This window comes from Leopardus geoffroyi, chromosome E2, assembly GCF_018350155.1.
Source record: "Leopardus geoffroyi isolate Oge1 chromosome E2, O.geoffroyi_Oge1_pat1.0, whole genome shotgun sequence".
NCBI lineage: Eukaryota > Metazoa > Chordata > Mammalia > Carnivora > Felidae > Leopardus > Leopardus geoffroyi.
In genome coordinates, this window is record NC_059335.1 from 9954286 (window position 1) to 9973027 (window position 18742).

Below are 18742 nucleotides of genomic sequence, written 5' to 3' on the forward strand. Positions count from 1 at the left end.
GCATGATCAAAGAGGACAGCTCCAAGGAAGTAGCATTTGAGCAGAGTCGAAATACGTGAGGCAGCAAGCCACGGAGCCCCCCTGGAGGTAAAGGAAATAGAAACCGCAGAGACTTCCATGGCAACAAAACTGGTCGTTCCAAGGTCAGCAAGCAGGCCTGTGTGGAGGGGGAAATAGCAGGGAATGAGGTGAGGAAAGAAGGCAGATAGATCAGATACACTATGGTGAGGATTTTGGCTTCTCATCTGAGTGAGATGGGAGCCATGGGAGGAGTTTGAGCAGAGGAGGGACCTGAGGCATGATCTGACTTAGATTTTAATTGAATCCTCTGGCTCAGTGTGTGAGAAACAGACTACAGGGTACCCAGATGAGGAAAGAGGACCGGGGAGGCCACTGATACGATCAAGGGAGAGATTGTGGACCAGGATGATGGCAGAGAAGATGGCAAGAAGTAATCGCATTCTGTGGATATCTTAAGGTAGAACAAGGCGTCAAGGATGACTCCTAACGTTTTTGGCTTGAGTGCCTGCAAATACGGAGTTGCCATCAACTGAGATCAGGAAAATAGGAGGGGAGGGCTCAGAGAGAAAACCCCAGAGTTTCACTCTGAGTGAACTAGTCAGTTACGGGTTGGACACCAAGGTGGCACTCAAGAGGGAAGTTGGATGTCATTACAAATACAAACCTTCCGAAAACAATGTGAACACAGAGAGGCCCGTTCATCTGTCATTATCAAAAGAAGGGGAAGAAACTGACTAAGCACTTCTTGAAATTTGCAAAAGAGAACAATTTATTTTTAAAGAAAAATGGGAGGGAGTAAAAATACAAAGTCAAGATGTAAGTCACAAACTACCAACATTAGGAATGAGTAGAAAACTTGAAACTAGCTCTATTGGGACCCGGCTCATCAGAAACAAGGAAATCAACACGTTCCAAGAACGAACAAAATTAAGAACAGAAAAGGGGAAGTTACAACAAACAAAAAGCAAGATTACTTTTAACGACCCGGTTTCACAGAAATACCTTTGAAGGCTTACATGAAGTTTATTCTTCTTTCAAAAAAAAGTAAGGCTGATGCAGTGATAAATGACAATAAATCTCAAAAGCCACAAAAGTCTTTTGATAAACATACCAAAGAAAAGCTCTCCGAAATGACACCTGGCCCCAGTGGACTGACAGCAGGGTTTCCCCTGACTTTTCATGACGCTCTATAAATTGTCTCAGGACATAATTCATTCTACGAAGGAATATTGGTCTTAATAACTCATGCGTGTCAATTCTGAATGAAACGCCAGGAATAAAATAGGTATTGTTGAGGACCTACTATGTATCCCTGTAGCAGATAGAGAAAAAAGATAGCAAGAAAGAGAACCTCATCGCATTGAGGAACTCATGGTCTAGTTGGAAAACAGGGTGTAGACAAAGATTGTTTTGATGTTTCTAAGACCTGGGATGGGGGGAGGAGAGACAGGAATAAAAATAGGGCACTGGTTGCCTGTGGGGAATTTACGGTTTACCTGAGAACTTGTGTTCTAGAAACTCAAGTCAGAGAAGAGAACACTACGCCCTCCTTTGGAGGGGAATGGATCAGAGAGGGTTCCCCAGAGAGAGTGTCATTTGAAGGAAAATTTCTGAGCGTGGGCACTGGAGTCAAGGGAACGTGGGGTCAAATCTCAGCTCTGTAATTTCCTCGCCGTGTGACGTCGGGCAAACGACCTCCGCTCCCTGAGCCTCATCTTATAGAATGAAGCATCTCTCGTTCCTTCCCTGTGTTGTTGATGGAATTACCCTAAAGGAGAAACTATGTGTAAGATGCTGTCCTGGAGTAAAGACTCTATGCCACTACTATGTGACTTAAAAGATGAGAGCAGGTGAGATTCTCCAGGGGCCCTTCCCAATAGAACTTTCTGCAGTGATGGAAAGGTTCTATATCTGCACGACCCGATATGGTAGCCACCAGCGACACGTGGCTATCGAAGCTAGTGCAACTGAGAAACTAAATGTTGCATTTGAATTCATTTGAATTTGAGTAAGATTGGGCAGCACAGATCCAAAGGGCATTCTGGGCAACGGCAGCAGCTTGGGGAAACGGCCCAGAAGCATGAACTAATCCAGCTCAGAGGATCCGTGTGAGTTTCCTGTGGCTGCCAATTAAGAAGTAACCACAAATGTAGTGACTTAACACAATGCAAATTTATTCTGTAAGTTTTGGGGGTCGGAAGTCTCAAATCAAGGTGTCGGTAAGCCCCTTCTGGGGCCGCATTCTGTCTCCAGTCGCTGACATCTGCTTCTGTTGTTACATCTGCCACTGACTCTGACTGATAAGGACCCTTGTGATTCCCTTGGGCCCATGCAGATCATCTAAGATACTCTCCCCACCCCCAAGATCCTTAATCACATCTGCAAAGTTCCCTTTGCCACGGTAGGTCACATAGTCACAGGCTCAGGGGATTAGGATGTGGACCTCATTAGGGGCCATTATTCTGTCTGCTACAAGAATATACTAGAATAGGGGCGCCTGGGTGGCGCAGTCGGTTAAGCGTCCGACTTCAGCCAGGTCACGATCTTGCGGTCCGTGAGTTCGAGCCCCGCGTCGGGCTCTGGGCTGATGGCTCAGAGCCTGGACCCTGTTTCCAATTCTGTGTCTCCCTCTCTCTCTGCCCCTCCTCCGTTCGTGCTCTGTCTCTCTCTGTCTCAAAAATACATAAACGTTAAAAAAAAAATTAAAAAAAAAAAAAAGAATATACTAGAATATAAACGTGTCCAGTAGTGGAGAGAAGCCTCAAATACCAAGCTAAGGAGCGAGGACGTAAGCTTTCCTTCAAAATACACCTGTAATCTGTCACCTTCTCACTACCTTACCTCTGCTCTTACCCTGACTCGAGTCACCATCACTTTTTGTTCAGACTATTGCAGTAGTCTCTTTGCTGTTGCAATGGCTCCTCGTGTCCCTTCCCCCCACCCCCATAGACTCGTCTCCACCAGCAACTAGAAGGACCCTATTAAAATCTAAGTCAGATCAAAACCTCTTTCTGCTCAGAAAAGGGTCGCCTGATGTAGATTAGAAAAAAAAAAAAATTACAGGGATGCCTGGGTGGCCCAGTCGGTCGAGGATCTGGCTCTTGGTTTCGGCTCATGGCTTGTGAGTTCGAGCCCCATATCGGGCTCTGTGCTGACAGCTCAGAGCTTGGAGCCTGCTTTGGATTCTGTGTCCCTCTCTTGCTCTGCCCCTCCTTCACTCATTCTCTTTCTCTCTCTCTCTCTCTCTCTCTCTCTCAAGAATAAATAAAATATTAAAATAAAAAAATTTTTAAACCTTTTCCTTCTAATTTACCTGAAACTCAAATTGACTGGGTCTTGTGTATTTTAACTGATAAGAGTAGCTCAGAACACTCCCATGGATCTCCAGACACTTGCTATGGCCTGAGAGGCTTTCAAATCTGGCCCCCCACTATCTCTCTCCCTTTCTCACCCCACTTTCCCTCTTGCTCCCTCCACACTGGCCTTTTCACTCTTCCTGGAATATGCCAAGCACATTGTGCCTCAGGGCCTTTGTACTTGCTGAGCCCTGTGTTTAACATACTTTAAGCATGACCTCTCCCTCCCTTCCTCAGGTCTTGGCTAAAATATCACCTTACCCGATGAGCCTTGCCTGACTGATCTATATCCCTGCCTCACTCAGCCCTTTTCGTCCCCTTTAGATTTCTTAACACTTATCACCACTTGATGTATTCCATATTCACTTTTCCTTTGCTTTCTGTCGGTCTTCGTCCACGAGAATATTGTCTTGCTTTCTGTCGGTCTTCGTCCACTAGAATGCCAGCTCCCCGAGGGCAGGGGTTTGTGTCTGTTTTGGTCACTGCCACTTCCTCAGTGCCTATATTAGGGCCTTACACATAGCAGGTGCATAACGAATGGATGTTGAATGGATAGAGAAATCAGTGATGATATCATTGAGCCCCTGGATCCAGCCGTGCCTGAAGCCAGCCTGGCGAAATTGGACAGAAGAACACAAACCAGTTTCCTTCTAGCCTACACCTCCATCTCCGACACGAGGTCGTGGCTGGTGGATTTCTTGCTGAGCACGCTTTCATCCTTGCTCCGCGACGCCTTCAGGGCCCAGTGACACGCGGCCGGCAGTGACCTGCGCAGTTGCGTCCTCCCGAAATACAGGAAGAGCATGGGGTTGAGGCAGCTGTGAGCCAGAGCCAGGCCGGTGACCAGGGGTTCGGCCCGCAGGGCCCGGGCCAGGAGCGCGGAGTGCGGGGCGGCCACGGCGAGCACCAGCCCCAGCACGTGGTAGGGGGCCCAGCACACAAAGAAGCCCACCACGACAGCCGTGCCCAGTGGCCAGCGGCGTCGGGCCGCGCGGCACAGAAGGGCACCGTGGCAGCCGGCCACGACCGCCAGGGGGCCCAGGAAGCCAAAGACGAAGCGGGTGGCGGTCACGGTGTTCTCGACCGCGGCGGACCCACCATAGTCCACTACACATTCCAGGCGTTGAGGGAAATGCTCCTGGTGCAGCCGGCGATAGATGGCCGAAGGCACGGTGAGCAACAGGGCCACCGTCCAGGCGACGGCGCGGGCTGCCTGCACCCTACGAGCCCGCCCGGCGGCGGCCCCCCAGCCGGGCCTGAGGGCCAGCAGGCAGAGGTCCGCGCTGAGAGCGGCCAGGAGAAGCACGCTGGCGTACATGGACAGCAGGATGGCCGAGGACAGGGCCCGACAGCCCACTGCCCCGTACGGCCAGTCGCCCCCGCGGGCGAGGGGCACCGCCAGCATGGGGAGCGACAAACAGCAGAGCAGATCCGCCACGGCCAGGTGGAGGAACCAGCTGGCACCGACCCGGTGGCGGGCCTCTTTCCTGGACACCCAGGCCACCACGGCATTGCCCGGCACGCCCAGCAGGAAGACCGCCCCGTAGAGCAGGAACGGGGCGGCGCCCAGCCGGTCGCTGGAGACACAGGTGCCGTCCATGCAGTCCACGGGGAGGTCCGGAATCCCGTCGTAATCCCCATACTCGTAGCTGACCGACGTGTTCTCCATCCAGGCCCCAGACACCTGAACCGGGGAGAAAGGCGTGGAAAGTGAGGAGGAAACCCCCCCACACCCCCCCCCGGGTCCCCGGAATCCTAGGGGGTGGGAGCCCCATGAGCGGCTTGGAGACTAGACGCTGTGACGGCCTCCGAACCGCAGCGCGTTCGGGTCCTGCGACTAGCTGGGGAGCGACTTGGACTTCGAGGACGATGCCACGTCAGCACGCCCGCCCCCCCCCCCCCCGTTGGAATCCTGGAATTCCAGAACTAGCTCCAGAGCATGCGGGAATTCTAGAATGTCCCAGTGTTACAACCCAGGCTTCTTAGCATTTGGGAATTCCGGAACGCTACAGTGTCACGACATGATCACGACATGATCACGATCGGGGCGCCTGGGTGGCCCAGGGGGTGAAGCGACAGACTCTTGATCTCAGCTCAGGTCGTGATCTCATGGTTCGTGAGTTCGAGCCCAGCGTGGGGCTGTGTGTCGACAGCTCAGAGCCTGGAGCCTGCTTCGCATTCTGTGTCTCCCTCTCTTTCTCTGTCTCTGCCCCTCCCCCGCTCCTGCTCTGCCTCTGTCTCTCAAAAATAAATAAACATTAAAAAAATATTTTTATATAAAAAAATGATCGTGATAAAAAAATTTTTGGAATCCCCAAATATTATATTAGGACACTAGCCAATTATTATTTGGAATTTCCAGAGCAGCGCTGTGTGTTCATGGAAATGTCCTCTATGGGGGCGCCTGAGGGGGCTCAGTCGGTTGAGTGTCCGACATCAGCTCAGGTCATGATCTCACGGTTCTTGGGTTCAAGCCCCCCGTCAGGTTCTGTGCTGACAGCTCAGAGCCTGGAGCCTGTTTCGGATTCTGTTTCTCCCTCTCTACCCCTCCTCCACTCACGCTCTGTCTCTCTCTCTCTCTCAAAAAATAAACAAGAAAGAAAGAAAGAAAGAAAGAAAGAAAGAAAGAAAGAAATTCTGTCTGCGCTGTCCATCATGGTAACTGCTACCCGGTTGACAGATGCTACTGAGCATTTGAAATGGGGCCAGGGGGACGAAGATTTTTCAACTTTACTTAAATATAAATAACCACACGTGGCTAAAGGCTACCTTATTGGACAGTGACCAATTTCTAGAGCATTGCAATGTTAGGACGCTGGCCCAGTAGCCAGCTGGAGTTCTAGAATTTAAAATATCGGCATCTGAGTATCTGTCCAGAGGAGGAAAGGTTAATACGTTTTCACAACAAAAGGGCTTGCCTTGGTTTTTCTTCACCGGTATTACTGAATCTGGGCACAATGAAAATGGACCTCGGGAGAAATTGTGCCATTTCGGTTTTTATACAAACTAGATGGTAAATACAGACAGCAAAGTGTACACGCCGCCCACAGGAACAGCTCCCAGGGCTTCACGGCCTGAACACAGCCAGGTACCAGGCACCTACATTGAGACACAGAGCATTTCTAGAACCCTCCTAGAGCAATTTTGAAAAATTGTTTAAATGTGTCTTATTTAGGGGCGCCTGGGTGGCTCAGTTGGTTGGGCGTCCAACTTCAGCTCAGGTCATGATCTCATGGTTCATGGGTTCGAGCCCCACGTCGGGCTCTGTGCTGATGGCTCAGAGCCTGGACCCTGCTTCGGATTCGGTGTCTCCCTCTCTCTCTGCCCTTCCCCCACTCATACTCTGTCTCTCTCTGTCTCAAAAATAAATAAAATTTGAAAAAAATGTGTCTTATTTATTTTTTGAGGGAGAGAGGAAGCAGGGGAGGGGCAGAGAGAGAGGGGGACAGAGGGTCCAAAGCGGGCTCCGCGCTGACAGCAGTGAGCCTGACGCGGGGCTCGAACTCACGAACAGCGAGACCATGACCTGAGCCGAAGTCAGACGCTCAACCAACTGAGCCACCCAGGCACCCCCTACTAAGAGCAATTTTGTAAAGTCATGATAGTGTCAGGAAAACAGGAAAAATAAAATCTTGAGTTCTCCGTTAGGAGATTCATTCATTCATTCATTCATTCCTTCAAGTTAGCACCTGAGTACCCTGTCTGTTCCAGGCACTGAATACACAACGGGGTGACATTCTAGGTGGATGGAGGCAGACGAGGAAGGAATAAGTCACACAAGGAATAAAGAAGCAAAATACAGGGGCGCCTGGGTGGCTCAGTTGGTTAAGTGTCCGACTTCAGCTCGGGTCACGATCTCGTGGTCTGTGAGTTCGAGCCCCGCGTCGGGCTCTGGGCTGATGGCTCGAAGCCTGGAGCCTGCTTCCGATTCTGTGTCTCCCTCTCTCTCTGCCCCTCCCCCGTTCATGCTCTGTCTCTCTCTGTCTCAAAAATAAATAAACATTAAAAAAAATTAAAAAAAAAAGAAGCAAAATACAGTATCTTAGAAGGTGATAAATGCTATGGCAAAAAAAAAAAAAAAATCACACAGGGAATTTTAAATAAGTGGTCAAAGACGGCCTCCCTGAGAAGGTGACATTTGAACAAAGCCATAAAGGAGGCGAGAGGGATGAGCCGTGTGGGGATCTGAGAGAAGAGAGTTCCAGGCAGAGGGAACAGCCAGTGCAAAGGCCCTGAGGTGAGAACATGGCCGGTCACGTTCAAGGAACAGTGAATCATTCGATCCCTATAACAACCCTCTGATTCTAACACTGTTATTGCACCCATTCTGCAGACGAGAAAACAGGCACAGAGAAATAACCTCCCTAAGACCATCCATCTAAGCAAGTAACAGAGCTGAGTTTTGAACTGGGTTGGCCCCACCCCGGACCTCCGGGCCCTGGAATATATTCACCCCGAAATCTTAGATTCAGAAGGCAGGACAGCCCGTGGCCCGGAGCAGACCCGGGCTCTGTAACTGAGTTTCAGTTGGCCCTCTCTCGGTTTCCTCATCTGAGAAATGAGTCACGGAGGTGGACCTACCTCATCGGTTTGGGGCGGAGGGGAAGGAGGCCTTGAGGAGTTGGTGTGTGTAAATCACGTGGCACAGACAAAGGTAGACCGTAGACGATCCCCCATAATGTCAGACCTGAGCCTGTGGCTGTCTGCTGACTCTTCATGGGCTGGCTGGCCCTACCCAGAGCTCTATCTGGCATTGACACAACAGGAAAAGCAGAAGGGAAGTTGGGACACCTTCTGCCCCCTCCACCCCGCCAACTAGCTGCCAACTAGCTGCTAAGAGGCCCGGCCACTTTGTGTGTGTGTGTGTGTGTGTGTGTGTGTGTGTGCAGGCTTTAAAAATTCAGGGGCGCCTGGGTGGCTCAGTCGGTTAAGCATCCGACCTCAGCTCAGGTTATGATCGCGCTGTCCATGGATTCGAGCCCCGCGTCGGGCTCTGGGCTGATGGCTCGGAGCCTGGAGCCTGTTTCCGATTCTGTGTCTCCCTCTCTCTCTGACCCTCCCCCGTTCATGCTCTGTCTCTCTCTGTCTCAAAAAAAAAAAAAAAATTAAAAAAAATTTTAAATTCAAACCCTCACCAGCCGTGTGGCCTTGGGCGGGTCCCTGAACCTCTCTGTTCCTCAGCTTCCCCGTCTGTGATACGAGGATAATGATATTCCTCCCTTAGAGGTGTCGCGAGCATTCAGTAAGTGAATCGGGGCGACAAGCCGAACCCAGTGCCTGGTCCACAGTGAGCATGTGACATGTCAGCTGCTGCTACACGTACCCTCTCTCCCACCCTAAGACCCCCGCCCTGCCCAGCTTTTACTCGTTAAAGTCTGGAAAGCATTCCGCGTGTTGGCAGCTCAACCAGTCTGTGGTATTTCCCTTTTCAGATGTCAGACAGGGATGGAACATTCCAGCACCCCCTGGGTCATCTCTTAGCCCTTTCCACGCAACGTGTTTTCGATCTGTTTCCTTATCTGCACACACATCCACCCTTTCCTTACGGTTCAGAATCGGCCCCCTGGCTGGACGGGTTGTGCTCATTAACCAGCCTTAGATTAAATAAAGGACGTTGAAAAAAAAATTTTTTTAAGTTTATTCATTTGAGAGAGAGACAGCGTGAGCAGGGGAGGGGCAGAGAGAAAGAGAGAGAATCAAAAGCGGGCTCTGCGCTACCAGCAAAGCCACGAGATCATGACCTGAGCTGAAACCAAGAGTCGGTTGCTTCACCGACGGAGCCACCCAGGCACCCCAATAAAGGACAGTTTTAATGATGGTCACGAGCAGCTTAATTATTTTATCACCTTTTGTGCAATAAACTATATGCATATAACTATATCTACATGTAAAACATAATTACCAAAATAACTATTATTATTACTTTATAACAATGAAGAGAGCAGATGACATTTATTGAGTACCTACTATGTACCAGGCATAACCCTTAAGACAACGCTATGAGGTACGTGCCATTGTTATGCCCCATTTCCCAAACTGTTGGCTACTTCTGGCTCCACTGTGTCCCCGGCATCCAGAAGGGCACCCGGCCCGCAGCGGGTGCTTAGGGGATGTTTGGCGAGTAAAAGAACGAAGAGGGAAACTGAGGCACCGAGAAACAAACGGGTGACTTCGGCTTCTTTCGGCTCCTTGAGATCCCAAGCACCCGTGTGAGTGCTCTTGGCACACGTGTGTCTGTAAATCAGCCTGTCGTGTTGGAACCCCTGGGGCCCGGGGGAACCGTGGAGCAGAATGGACTTGAACCCAACATGGGATACCTCACCGCCACCTCCCAGAGAAGCATACATATGCTCCTCAAAAGACCTTTGCCAGAAGAGTCACGTTCACAGCAGCCCATGTTGGGAAACCACCCAAATAGTCACCCACAGGGGAACGAATAAACAGAGCAGGGTATATTCCTGCGGTGGAATGTTCTACAACAATGAGAATAAGCAAACCACACACGCGAAGGTGGATAGATCTCATATATACACTGCTGAGGGGAGAGATCCAGACAGACACGCAGGAGGGTTGACTGAGTAGTATCATTCTCATCAAGTTCAAAAACGAGCAGAAGAGGGGCGCCTGTGTGGCTCAGTCAGTCGGTTAAGCGTCTGACTTTGGCGCAGGTCATGATCTCGCGGTTTGTGAGTTCGAGCCCTGCGTTGGGGGCTGACAGCTCAGAGCCTGGAGCCTGTTTCAGATTCTGTGTCTCCCTCTCTCTCTCTGAACCTCCCCCGTTCATGCTCTGTCTCTCTCTGTCTCAAAAGTAAATAAACGTTAAAAAAAAATTTTTAAAGAAAAAAAAAACAAGCAGAAGAATTCTCTGGGGGGGTTAGTGACTAGGGGGAACGGGAGGGCACTTTGGGACCAGGGTTGTGCTAGTCCTTTTTTTATTTTTAATATTTATGTATGTTGAGGGGCGTCTGGGTAGCTCAGTCGGTGAAGCGTCCAACTCTTGGTGTCGGCTCAGGTCACGATCTTGCGTTTTCGTGAGTTCGAGCCCCGTATCGGGCTCTGTGCTGACGGCGCGGAACCTGCTTGGGATTCTCTGTCTCCTTCTCCCTCTGCCGCTTCCCCGCTCACGTTGTCTCTGTCTCTCTCCAAACAAATAAATAAACCTTAAAAAAAATTTTTTTTTTAATTTTGAGAGCGGAGAGAGGCAGAGAGAGAGAGAGGGAGAGAGAGAATCTTAAGCAGGCTTCATGCTCAGCGAGGAGCCCAACGCGGGGCTCGATCTCACAAACGGGGAGATCACCGCCTGAGCCGAGATCGAGAGTCTGACGCTCAACCGACTGAGCCACCCAGGCGCCCCGTGGATTGTGCTATTTCTTGACCGGGGTGCTCACTGCCTGTGCAAGCTCGGCTCGTGGAGATACGCTGAGTTTCCTGGTGCTGACGTGCCCACTTTTGTGTGTGTATGTTACACATGAAAATAAAGTCAAAGTCTTAAGAAGTGGGATGACTGAGTCGAAGGGCTAGGTCACGGGACGCGTTGCCATTTGCTGGGTTCTCCCGAAACTGCCCGAGATCCTGGAGGTTGAAGACTGACCATTTCCTCTCCACCTGGGTGGGAGGGCTACGTGGGTCCTTTGCCCCAAGCTTTTCTGCCGGGCTGCCCGAGTAAATTCCAAGGGTCTGGAATCCCAACGGAATGGTGAGAGGGTTCCATCTCTCAAGTCCCAGGACTGATTCCCAGCTTCTGACAATCATTCGTCTGAAAGGCCAAGCTGGTGCGATGCCTCCCTTCCTCCCTTCCCTCCATCCTTACCGTCTCTTGTAAGAGGACCCTCATCTTGACCCAATGCCACTTGAAGCACGAGGCAGGCTCGCAGCCGGGACCCGGGAGGTCTGAGGTCTCTCCGGGCGTCTGGCAGCCGGGGGGATTCCTGGAAGCCCGTCCCCTTGGCCGAGGGCTCCCACGGGATGCCGCCGGGCACCGCCGACTCACGGGCCCCAGCAGATCTCCACAGCCAGAAAAAACAGGAGTGGCCTTGTCCTACTCCCCGGGGTGTGTTTGTCTTGTACTCTTCCCATGACTCACATATCCCAAAATTACCGGGCAGCGCATGAAGCCGGAGAGGGCTCGGGTGGGTGGAGGGCTGACCCCGTGTCACCAACCCCAGGATCAATGTCACCAGTCACCGATTCCTGGAAGCCACACCTGCGTGTGGTTTGACCTTCAAGACCTGGGGGGGCGGGGTGGGGGGGGCGGGAATCTGGGCCTAGATTCACTCTCCCATGGGACCCTCTGAGGTCACCCTCACCAAGCGCTCACTGCCCTCTCCCTGCCTCCCAGCCTCCAACCGCGTGCCCAGCCCCTCTCTCTCTTCCCTCCGCAGATCCCCAAGGGCAGATAAACACGCCTTCCGTGGGCGCTGAGGGAGACGGCTCAGGGTCAAGGTCCCCACAAAAAGCCCAAGGTCACCAAACACAGGGCCTGAGGCCTCAGAGCCAACAAAACGCAAACAAATCCTATCCCTCCTGTGAGCCTCAGTTTTCCATCTTTAGAATGGGAAGATGTTGACCTTCGCGGTCCTTAACCTCCCTCCCAGCACAGCCGCAGAGGCTGAGAATGTGGGCGTGAGAACCAGAAGGACTCATATTTCAGGTCCCCCGCTGAGGAGTTTGGGCGGGGGGGAGGGGGGGTCTCCGCCTCTCTGAGCCTCAGTTTCCTCTCCTGTGCAGTGGACTTTCTGCAGCAAGCAGGAAAAAAAAAAAACGGTAAAGAGATTTAAAACACACATACGAATCCAACAGTGCCCGGCACGTCGGAGGTGGCTTCGCCTGTGCTAAATCCACAGCAGAAAGACTGTAACAGAAACTCTTAAAATTTACATTTTAAGAACACAGGCTTTGGGGCGCCCGGGTGGCTCCGTCGGTTAAGCATCTGACTTGGGCTCAGGTCAGGATCTCATGGTTCGTGGGTTCGAGCCCCGCATCAGGCTCTGGGCTGACAGCTCGGAGCCTGGAGCCTGCTTCGGATTCTGCGTCTCCTTCTCTCTCTGTTCGAACACCTCTCACGCTCTGTCTCTCTCTCTCTCTCTCTCAAAAATAAGTAAACATGACCAAAAAAAAAAAAAAAAAAAAAAAACGCAGGCTTAGCAAGAGGAAGTGACTCTCCCATCCCGGAGCCTCTATTCAGCAGTTTTCTGTGTTTGTACTTCTCTCTGTGTGCTTCAGGGGCTGAGGGGACGTATTTACAATGTTTCTTTTGCTGCTGTGTAGAGAGTAAAATCATGTTGTTAGAGGAAGTTGTTCTGAGTCAACAAACTGGATGGAACTCACTGCGCGAGTGACGTGGGGCGTCTCCCGGCCCCTCCCTGGGTGACCGCGTCTTGGCTAAACCGTGTCATGGCCCCAGACCTTCCCGAGGAGACAATTGTCCCCTCCGTCCCTGCCTTGCTCCGGGAGACCCCTTCATCTCCCACACCCTATGGGAACCCACCCGTCCTGGTCCGAAAAGACCCGGGGACTGTCCGTCCTCAGTCTCATCCGGAGTTTACAGATTGGGCTAAAACTGCTCAAATCATTAGATCTTCATAAAACTCAGCCCCTGAGTCTCGGGGTGCACATTTCTTGGATTCTGGGAGGCGGGGTTTTCCGGTGTCCCTGGCGCTGGGGGCCTGGGGGATGCTGTGGGTTGAGGACAGTGTCTCTACAGGCTGCAGAGGCCAGGGGCGAGGGATGAGGGGGTGGGGACCACAGATTTATAAAAAGTGAGGGGCCAGTCAGGGGGTGGGATTCCTTTACAGCCATCCCACGATGGGATGCCAAGTCCCAGCCCCTCAACACAGGGAATCTAGAAGGAGAACACTTTAAAGTTTTTTTAATGTTTTTATTTATTTTTGACAGAGAGAGAGACAGAGCACGATTGGGGGGGGGGGGGGGTGGGGAGCAGAGAGAGAGAGGGAGACACAGAATCCGAAGCGGGCTCCAGGCTCCGAGCCATCAGCACAGAGCCCGATGCGGGGCTCGAACTCACAGACCGCGAGATCATGACCTGAGCCGAAGTCGGACGCTTCACCGACGGAGCCACCCAGGCGCCCCGAAGGAGAACACTTTAGAAGGTTCAGTTGAGAGGGGCGCCTGGGTGGCTCCATCGGTGAAGCGTCAGACTCTTGATTTCAGCTCAGGTCATGATCTCACGGTTTGTGAGTCCGAGCCCCGCGTCGAGCTCTGCCGTGGATCCTGCAGCATGGATCCTGCTTGGGATTCTCTCTCTCCCACTCTTTCTGCCTCTCTCTCTCCCTCTCTCAAAATAAATAAACTTAAAAAAAAAAAAAAAGGTTAAGTTGACATAGGAAATTGCCATGTTGTGGGTGCAAATAGGTCGTATTCCGACAAATACCTGACGAGAAAGCAGGTAAGTGGTTGCCAGGAGCTGGGGGGCAGGGAGGGGTGTCTTTTGGGGTGACGGGAATGTTCCGGAACCAGATCGTGGGGACAGCTGCACCCCACTGGGAATGTACTAAATGCCATTAATGGTGACTTTTTTCGTGACTTGTATTTTACAATTTTTTTTAAATAATAAACAATAAGCCATTATACCTCCTCACCCCACAATGGGATGAAGTTTGGCAATTTCACAGGGTTCACCCGAACGTCATTTTGTAGATTCACTTAGTTTCTCTAAAGATTCTATTTTTTAAGTAATTTCTATCCCCAACCTGGGGCTCGAACCCGCAACCCCAAGATCAAGAGTCGCACGCCCTACCGACTGAGCCGGCCAGGTGCCCCCACCCTAACAAAATTCTCGAAGCCTGAAAGGGTGAATGGCTATTTGACCCAAGGGATCTTACAGTGTTAGTCACAGACTATTTGAATCACAGGATTGTAGAATGTCACCCTAGAACCTGGGCGCGATAGACACATAGAGCTCCAGAAGTACAGAGCCTGGGTGGCTCAGTCAGGTGAGTGTCTGACTCTTGATTTCGGCTCAGGTCACGACCCCACGGTTCACCGGATCGAGCCCCGAGTTTGCTGTCAGCACAGAGCCTGCTCGGAATTCTCTCTCTCCCTCTCTCTCCGCCCCTCCCCCGCTCACACACAAGCGCACGCGCTCTCTCTCTCTCTCTCTCTGTCTCTCTCTCTCAAAACACATACACAAACGTTTAAAAGTATAAATAACACCCAAATTAATTGTATCTGATTCTCTCTGCTTCGCTTTGCTTGCCTCTTGTCCGGCCGCTGGAAAACGGATGATCTCCCGCATGGCTTGCCTTGTGCTCCTATGAGACCGTGCTGATCTGGAACGGTACCTACCTGGGGGTTAGAGGTGTGGTGTTCGGGGAGGTCACACGGCACAGGCGCAGGGAGGAGGCTTTGCCCCGGGGGCCTGGGGGAGCCAGGTCTGAGGAATAGGTGGGTGGGTGTCGGGGAGCTTGGTGCCGGTGGTAGGCAGGGGGCGGGGGACGGACACGGCCAGCTCAGCCAAACCCCATCATCCACTTTCCTTCTCCCCCACTTCCTCCTCAGAACTTGTTGAGCCAGCAGATCCCCCCAAACCCCAGATGTGGCAACGGCCGGGCCCTTCAGCCCACTTCCTTCTCCTCCGAGTGTTTCCAGAAGACCGTTGCGGGGCGCCAGCTCTTGGGACAACGTCTCCCTCCCAGATCAGAGTGAGGTAAAGACCTCGCCGTCTGCAGCCGACTCCCCACCCCCGGGGAAGGTTGGCCGTGCTCATGATCCGAGCCCAAATCCAGAGTCCGGTGTTCAATCGACCGAACCACCCAGGTGCCGAACGGGACGATCTTTTAAAAACAGGCCGGTTGGGGCGCCTGGGTGGCTCCGCGGGTTAAGCCTCTGACTTTGGCTCAGGTCGTGATGCCACCGTTCACGGGCTGGAGCCCCACATCGGGCTCTGTGCCGACAGCTCAGAGCCTGGAACCTGCTTCAGATTCTGTGTCTCCCCTCTGTCTGCCCCTCCAATGCTTGCACTCCGCCTCTCGCATTGTCTCAAGGATAAATAAACATTTTTAAAAAATTAATAAAAAGAGGGGCGCCTGGGTGGCGCAGTCGGTTAAGCGTCCGACTTCAGCCAGGTCACGATCTCGCGGTCCGTGAGTTCGAGCCCCGCGTCGGGCTCTGGGCTGATGGCTCAGAGCCTGGAGCCTGTTTCCGATTCTGTGTCTCCCTCTCTCTCTGCCCCTCCCCCGTTCATGCTCTGTCTCTCTCTGTCCCAAAAATAAATAAATGTTGAAAAAAAAATTAAAAAAAAAATTAATAAAAAGAAATGTGTTGGGAGTGCCTGGGTGGCTCGGTGAGTTGTGTCCGACTCTTGATTTGGACTCAGGTCGTGATTCCAGAGTCGTGGGATTAAGCCCCACGTAAGGCTCCACACTGAGCGTGCAACCTGCCTAAGATTCTCTCTCTCTCTCTCTCTCTCTCTCTCTCTCTCTCTCCGCCCCTCCTCTATTCTTGCTCGTTCTGTCTCTCAAATTAAACACACAGTTACAGGAGGGAAATGGGGAAAAAAATTATAAAAGCAATATCTTGGATATATTGTTAGGCGAAATATAGCATTGACTGCATGAATATACTTTATATATGAAATATCATTGTATATAACAATGTAATAAATATATTAATAGTATTACTATCACTATAATACATTGATGTCAATTATATATATTCATATAATGTTAATATGTGTTATATATGTTCTACATTATGTAACATAGTTATACGTTTTGATTTTATTTGATTATAAATGTAATTATTAATAGGGGCACCTGGCTGTCTCAGTCAGGATCTCAGAGTTGTGAGCTCAAGCCCCACGCTGGGTGTAGAGATTGCTTAAAAATAAAATCTTTGGGGCGTCTGGGTGGCTCAGTCGGTTAGCATCGGGCTCTTGATTTCCGCTACGGTCATGATCTCATGGGTTCATGAGTTCAAGCTGACAGCATAGAGTCTGCTTGGACATCTCTCTCTCTCTCCCTCTCTCTGCCCCTCCCCTCAAAAATAAATAAATAAACATTAAAATAAATAAATAAAATAAAATCTTTGAAATATATATATACACACAATTACTATATAACATATTGATATTCATATAATACGTAATTGTATAATGTTCATTAATATATTCATCATTACTATGCTCCTCATGTCATTGTTGTTAATATAATTATAAAATATATTACTATTATTGCATCCATTTCTTTTTTATTTTTTAAGTGTATGTATTTATTTATGTAAGTTCTACCCCCAACATGGGGTGGAAATTCACGACTCTGAGATCAAGAGCCACACACCCTCCCAGCGGAGCCAGCCAGGTGCCCCCGTTTCTTCTCAATTTTTTATTTTTTATTTTATTTTTTATTTTTTTTTTCAACGTTTATTTATTTTTGGGACAGAGAGAGACAGAGCATGAACGGGGGAGGGGCAGAGAGAGAGGGAGACACAGAATCGGAAACAGGCTCCAGGCTCTGAGCCATCAGCCCAGAGCCCGACGCGGGGCTCGAACTCACGGACCGCGAGATCGTGACCTGGCTGAAGTCGGACCCTTAACCGACTGCGCCACCCAGGCGCCCCTCTTCTCAATTTTTTAGTGTGGCAACCAGGACACTGGAAACTACCTGTGAGATTCACAGCACGTTTCTGTTGAATGGCGCTGGTCTATACGATATTTCTAGCCCATCTGCACACACGCACGCACACAAAACACTAAACAGAACGGTTTTGCAGTCAATTATAAGTAGCACAGCATTTCAACATTTATTGTTTTTTATTTTCATTATTCAAAGAAAAATTTTTTTAATGTTTATTTATTTCTTAGAGAGAGAAAGACAGAGCGTGAGCGGGGGAGGGGCACAGAGAGAGGGAGGCACAGAATCCGAAGCAGGTTCCAGGCTCCGAGCTGTCAGCACAGAGCCCCACGCGGGGCTTGAACTCACAAACTACGAGATCATGACCGGAGCCGAAGTCAGACGCTTAACCGACTGAGCCACCCAGGCGCCCCTATGTTCATCATTCAAGCGCAGCAGACTAGTTTTTTCAAAAGTCAAAAGGTTACACGCTGAATGAGTTCATTGATAACTAACGTTCCTGGAAAGGACCGAATTGAGGATGAGAGTGAAACGGTAGTGGCCAGGGGCCCCAGACCAGGCTGGGAGGGTGGAGGGCAGTCGGTGGGGGGTGGGGGCTGGAAAAGGGCATCATGAGGGATCCAGATGGTGACGAAAATATCCTGCACCTCGAGTATATCGGTGTCCACATCCTGGTCGTGATCTTGTAATGTCGTTTTGCAAGGTGTTCCCATAGCGAAATAGGTCAAGGGCACAGAAGATCCCTCTGTATTATCACTCACAGCCAGCTACGCGTGAGTCCGCAGTGATAACCAAAATTTAAAGTTTCTTGGGTTTTTTTTCTTTTTTCTTTTTCTTTTATTTATTTATTTTGAGAAATGCAAACAAAACAGCAGTTTACAAAGTAAAACGCCAAGTTCCCGCGTGACCTCCTTCCCCCCTGGAGGTGCCCAACCAATGTTTCTTAACCTCCCCTTAGGGCAAGCTTCCCTCACACTTGCTTCTGACCGGGACCATCTAACCTCTTTTTTACTTAGGGCATTTTTTTTTTTAAACCCCAATTGAGTAACATTTTAACCTACTGTACTTTAAATCGGCACACTTAGTTGGGCTTTTTTTTTATGTTTATTTTATTTGGGGGGGGGGGGGGAAAGAGGGAAAGAGCGTGAGCAGGGGAGGGGCGGGGAGAGAGGGAGACACCAAATCCGAAACAGGCTCCAGGCTCCGAGCTGTCCGCCCAGAGCCCGACTCGAGGCTCGAACTCACGAACCACGAGATTATGACCTGAGCCGGAAATCAGTGCTCAACCCCAGGCCGCCCAGGCGCCCCTAGATCCACCCGCTTAGAAAAGCTTCGCCCGCGTATCAAGGAGCAAGAATGCCTTTTGAGGGGCGCCTGGGTGGCGCAGTCGGTTAAGCGTCCGACTTCAGCCAGGTCACGATCTCGCGGTCCGGGAGTTCGAGCCCCGCGTCGGGCTCTGGGCTGACGGCTCGGAGCCTGGAGCCTGTTTCCGATTCTGTGTCTCCCTCTCTCTCTGCCCCTCCCCCGTTCATGCTCTGTCTCTCTCTGTCCCAAAAATAAATAAACGTTGAAAAAAAAATTTTTTTTTTAAAAAAATAAATAAAAAAATAAAAGAATGCCTTTTGAGACGCTTGTTACATTTTGTTCCAGCTCTCTAGTGATATAAATACCTCACTATTTTTTATAAGTTTTTTTTTTTAATGTCTATTTATTTTTGAGAGAGAGCGAGAGAGGGAGAGACGCACAGAGCATGAGCAGGTAGAGGGGCAGAGAGAG

At 50.6% G+C, this 18742-nt stretch overlaps 1 protein-coding gene across 3 annotated transcripts; it reads right to left on the reverse strand.

Annotated features, from left to right (window-relative positions):
* Positions 1-3748: 3748 nt before the first annotated feature.
* On the reverse strand, positions 3749-14832 carry C5AR2 (complement C5a receptor 2). 3 transcript variants are annotated; one of them, XM_045441903.1, is made up of 2 exons: positions 14682-14832; positions 3749-5061 (listed from the first exon to the last, which is right to left on the reverse strand). In XM_045441903.1, the coding sequence occupies exon 2, from the start codon at positions 5044-5046 to the stop codon at positions 4033-4035; it is 1014 nt and encodes a 337-aa protein (XP_045297859.1). In that variant the 5' UTR covers positions 5047-5061; positions 14682-14832; the 3' UTR covers positions 3749-4032. The 3 variants fall into 3 exon arrangements, with proteins under 3 accessions (XP_045297859.1, XP_045297857.1, XP_045297858.1); XM_045441901.1 differs by lacking the exon at positions 14682-14832 and adding an exon at positions 11188-12007; XM_045441902.1 differs by lacking the exon at positions 14682-14832 and adding an exon at positions 7959-8215.
* Between the last annotated feature and the right edge of the window lie 3910 nt (positions 14833-18742).

Coding starts and splice junctions, on each gene's coding strand:
- C5AR2 (XM_045441901.1), bottom strand. CDS start 11,211: ATGAGGGTCCTCTTACAAGAGACG. Junction 5,062..11,187: donor GGGTCCTCTTACAAGAGACG/GTAAGGATGGAG, acceptor TCCCCGGTTCAG/GTGTCTGGGGCCTGGATGGA.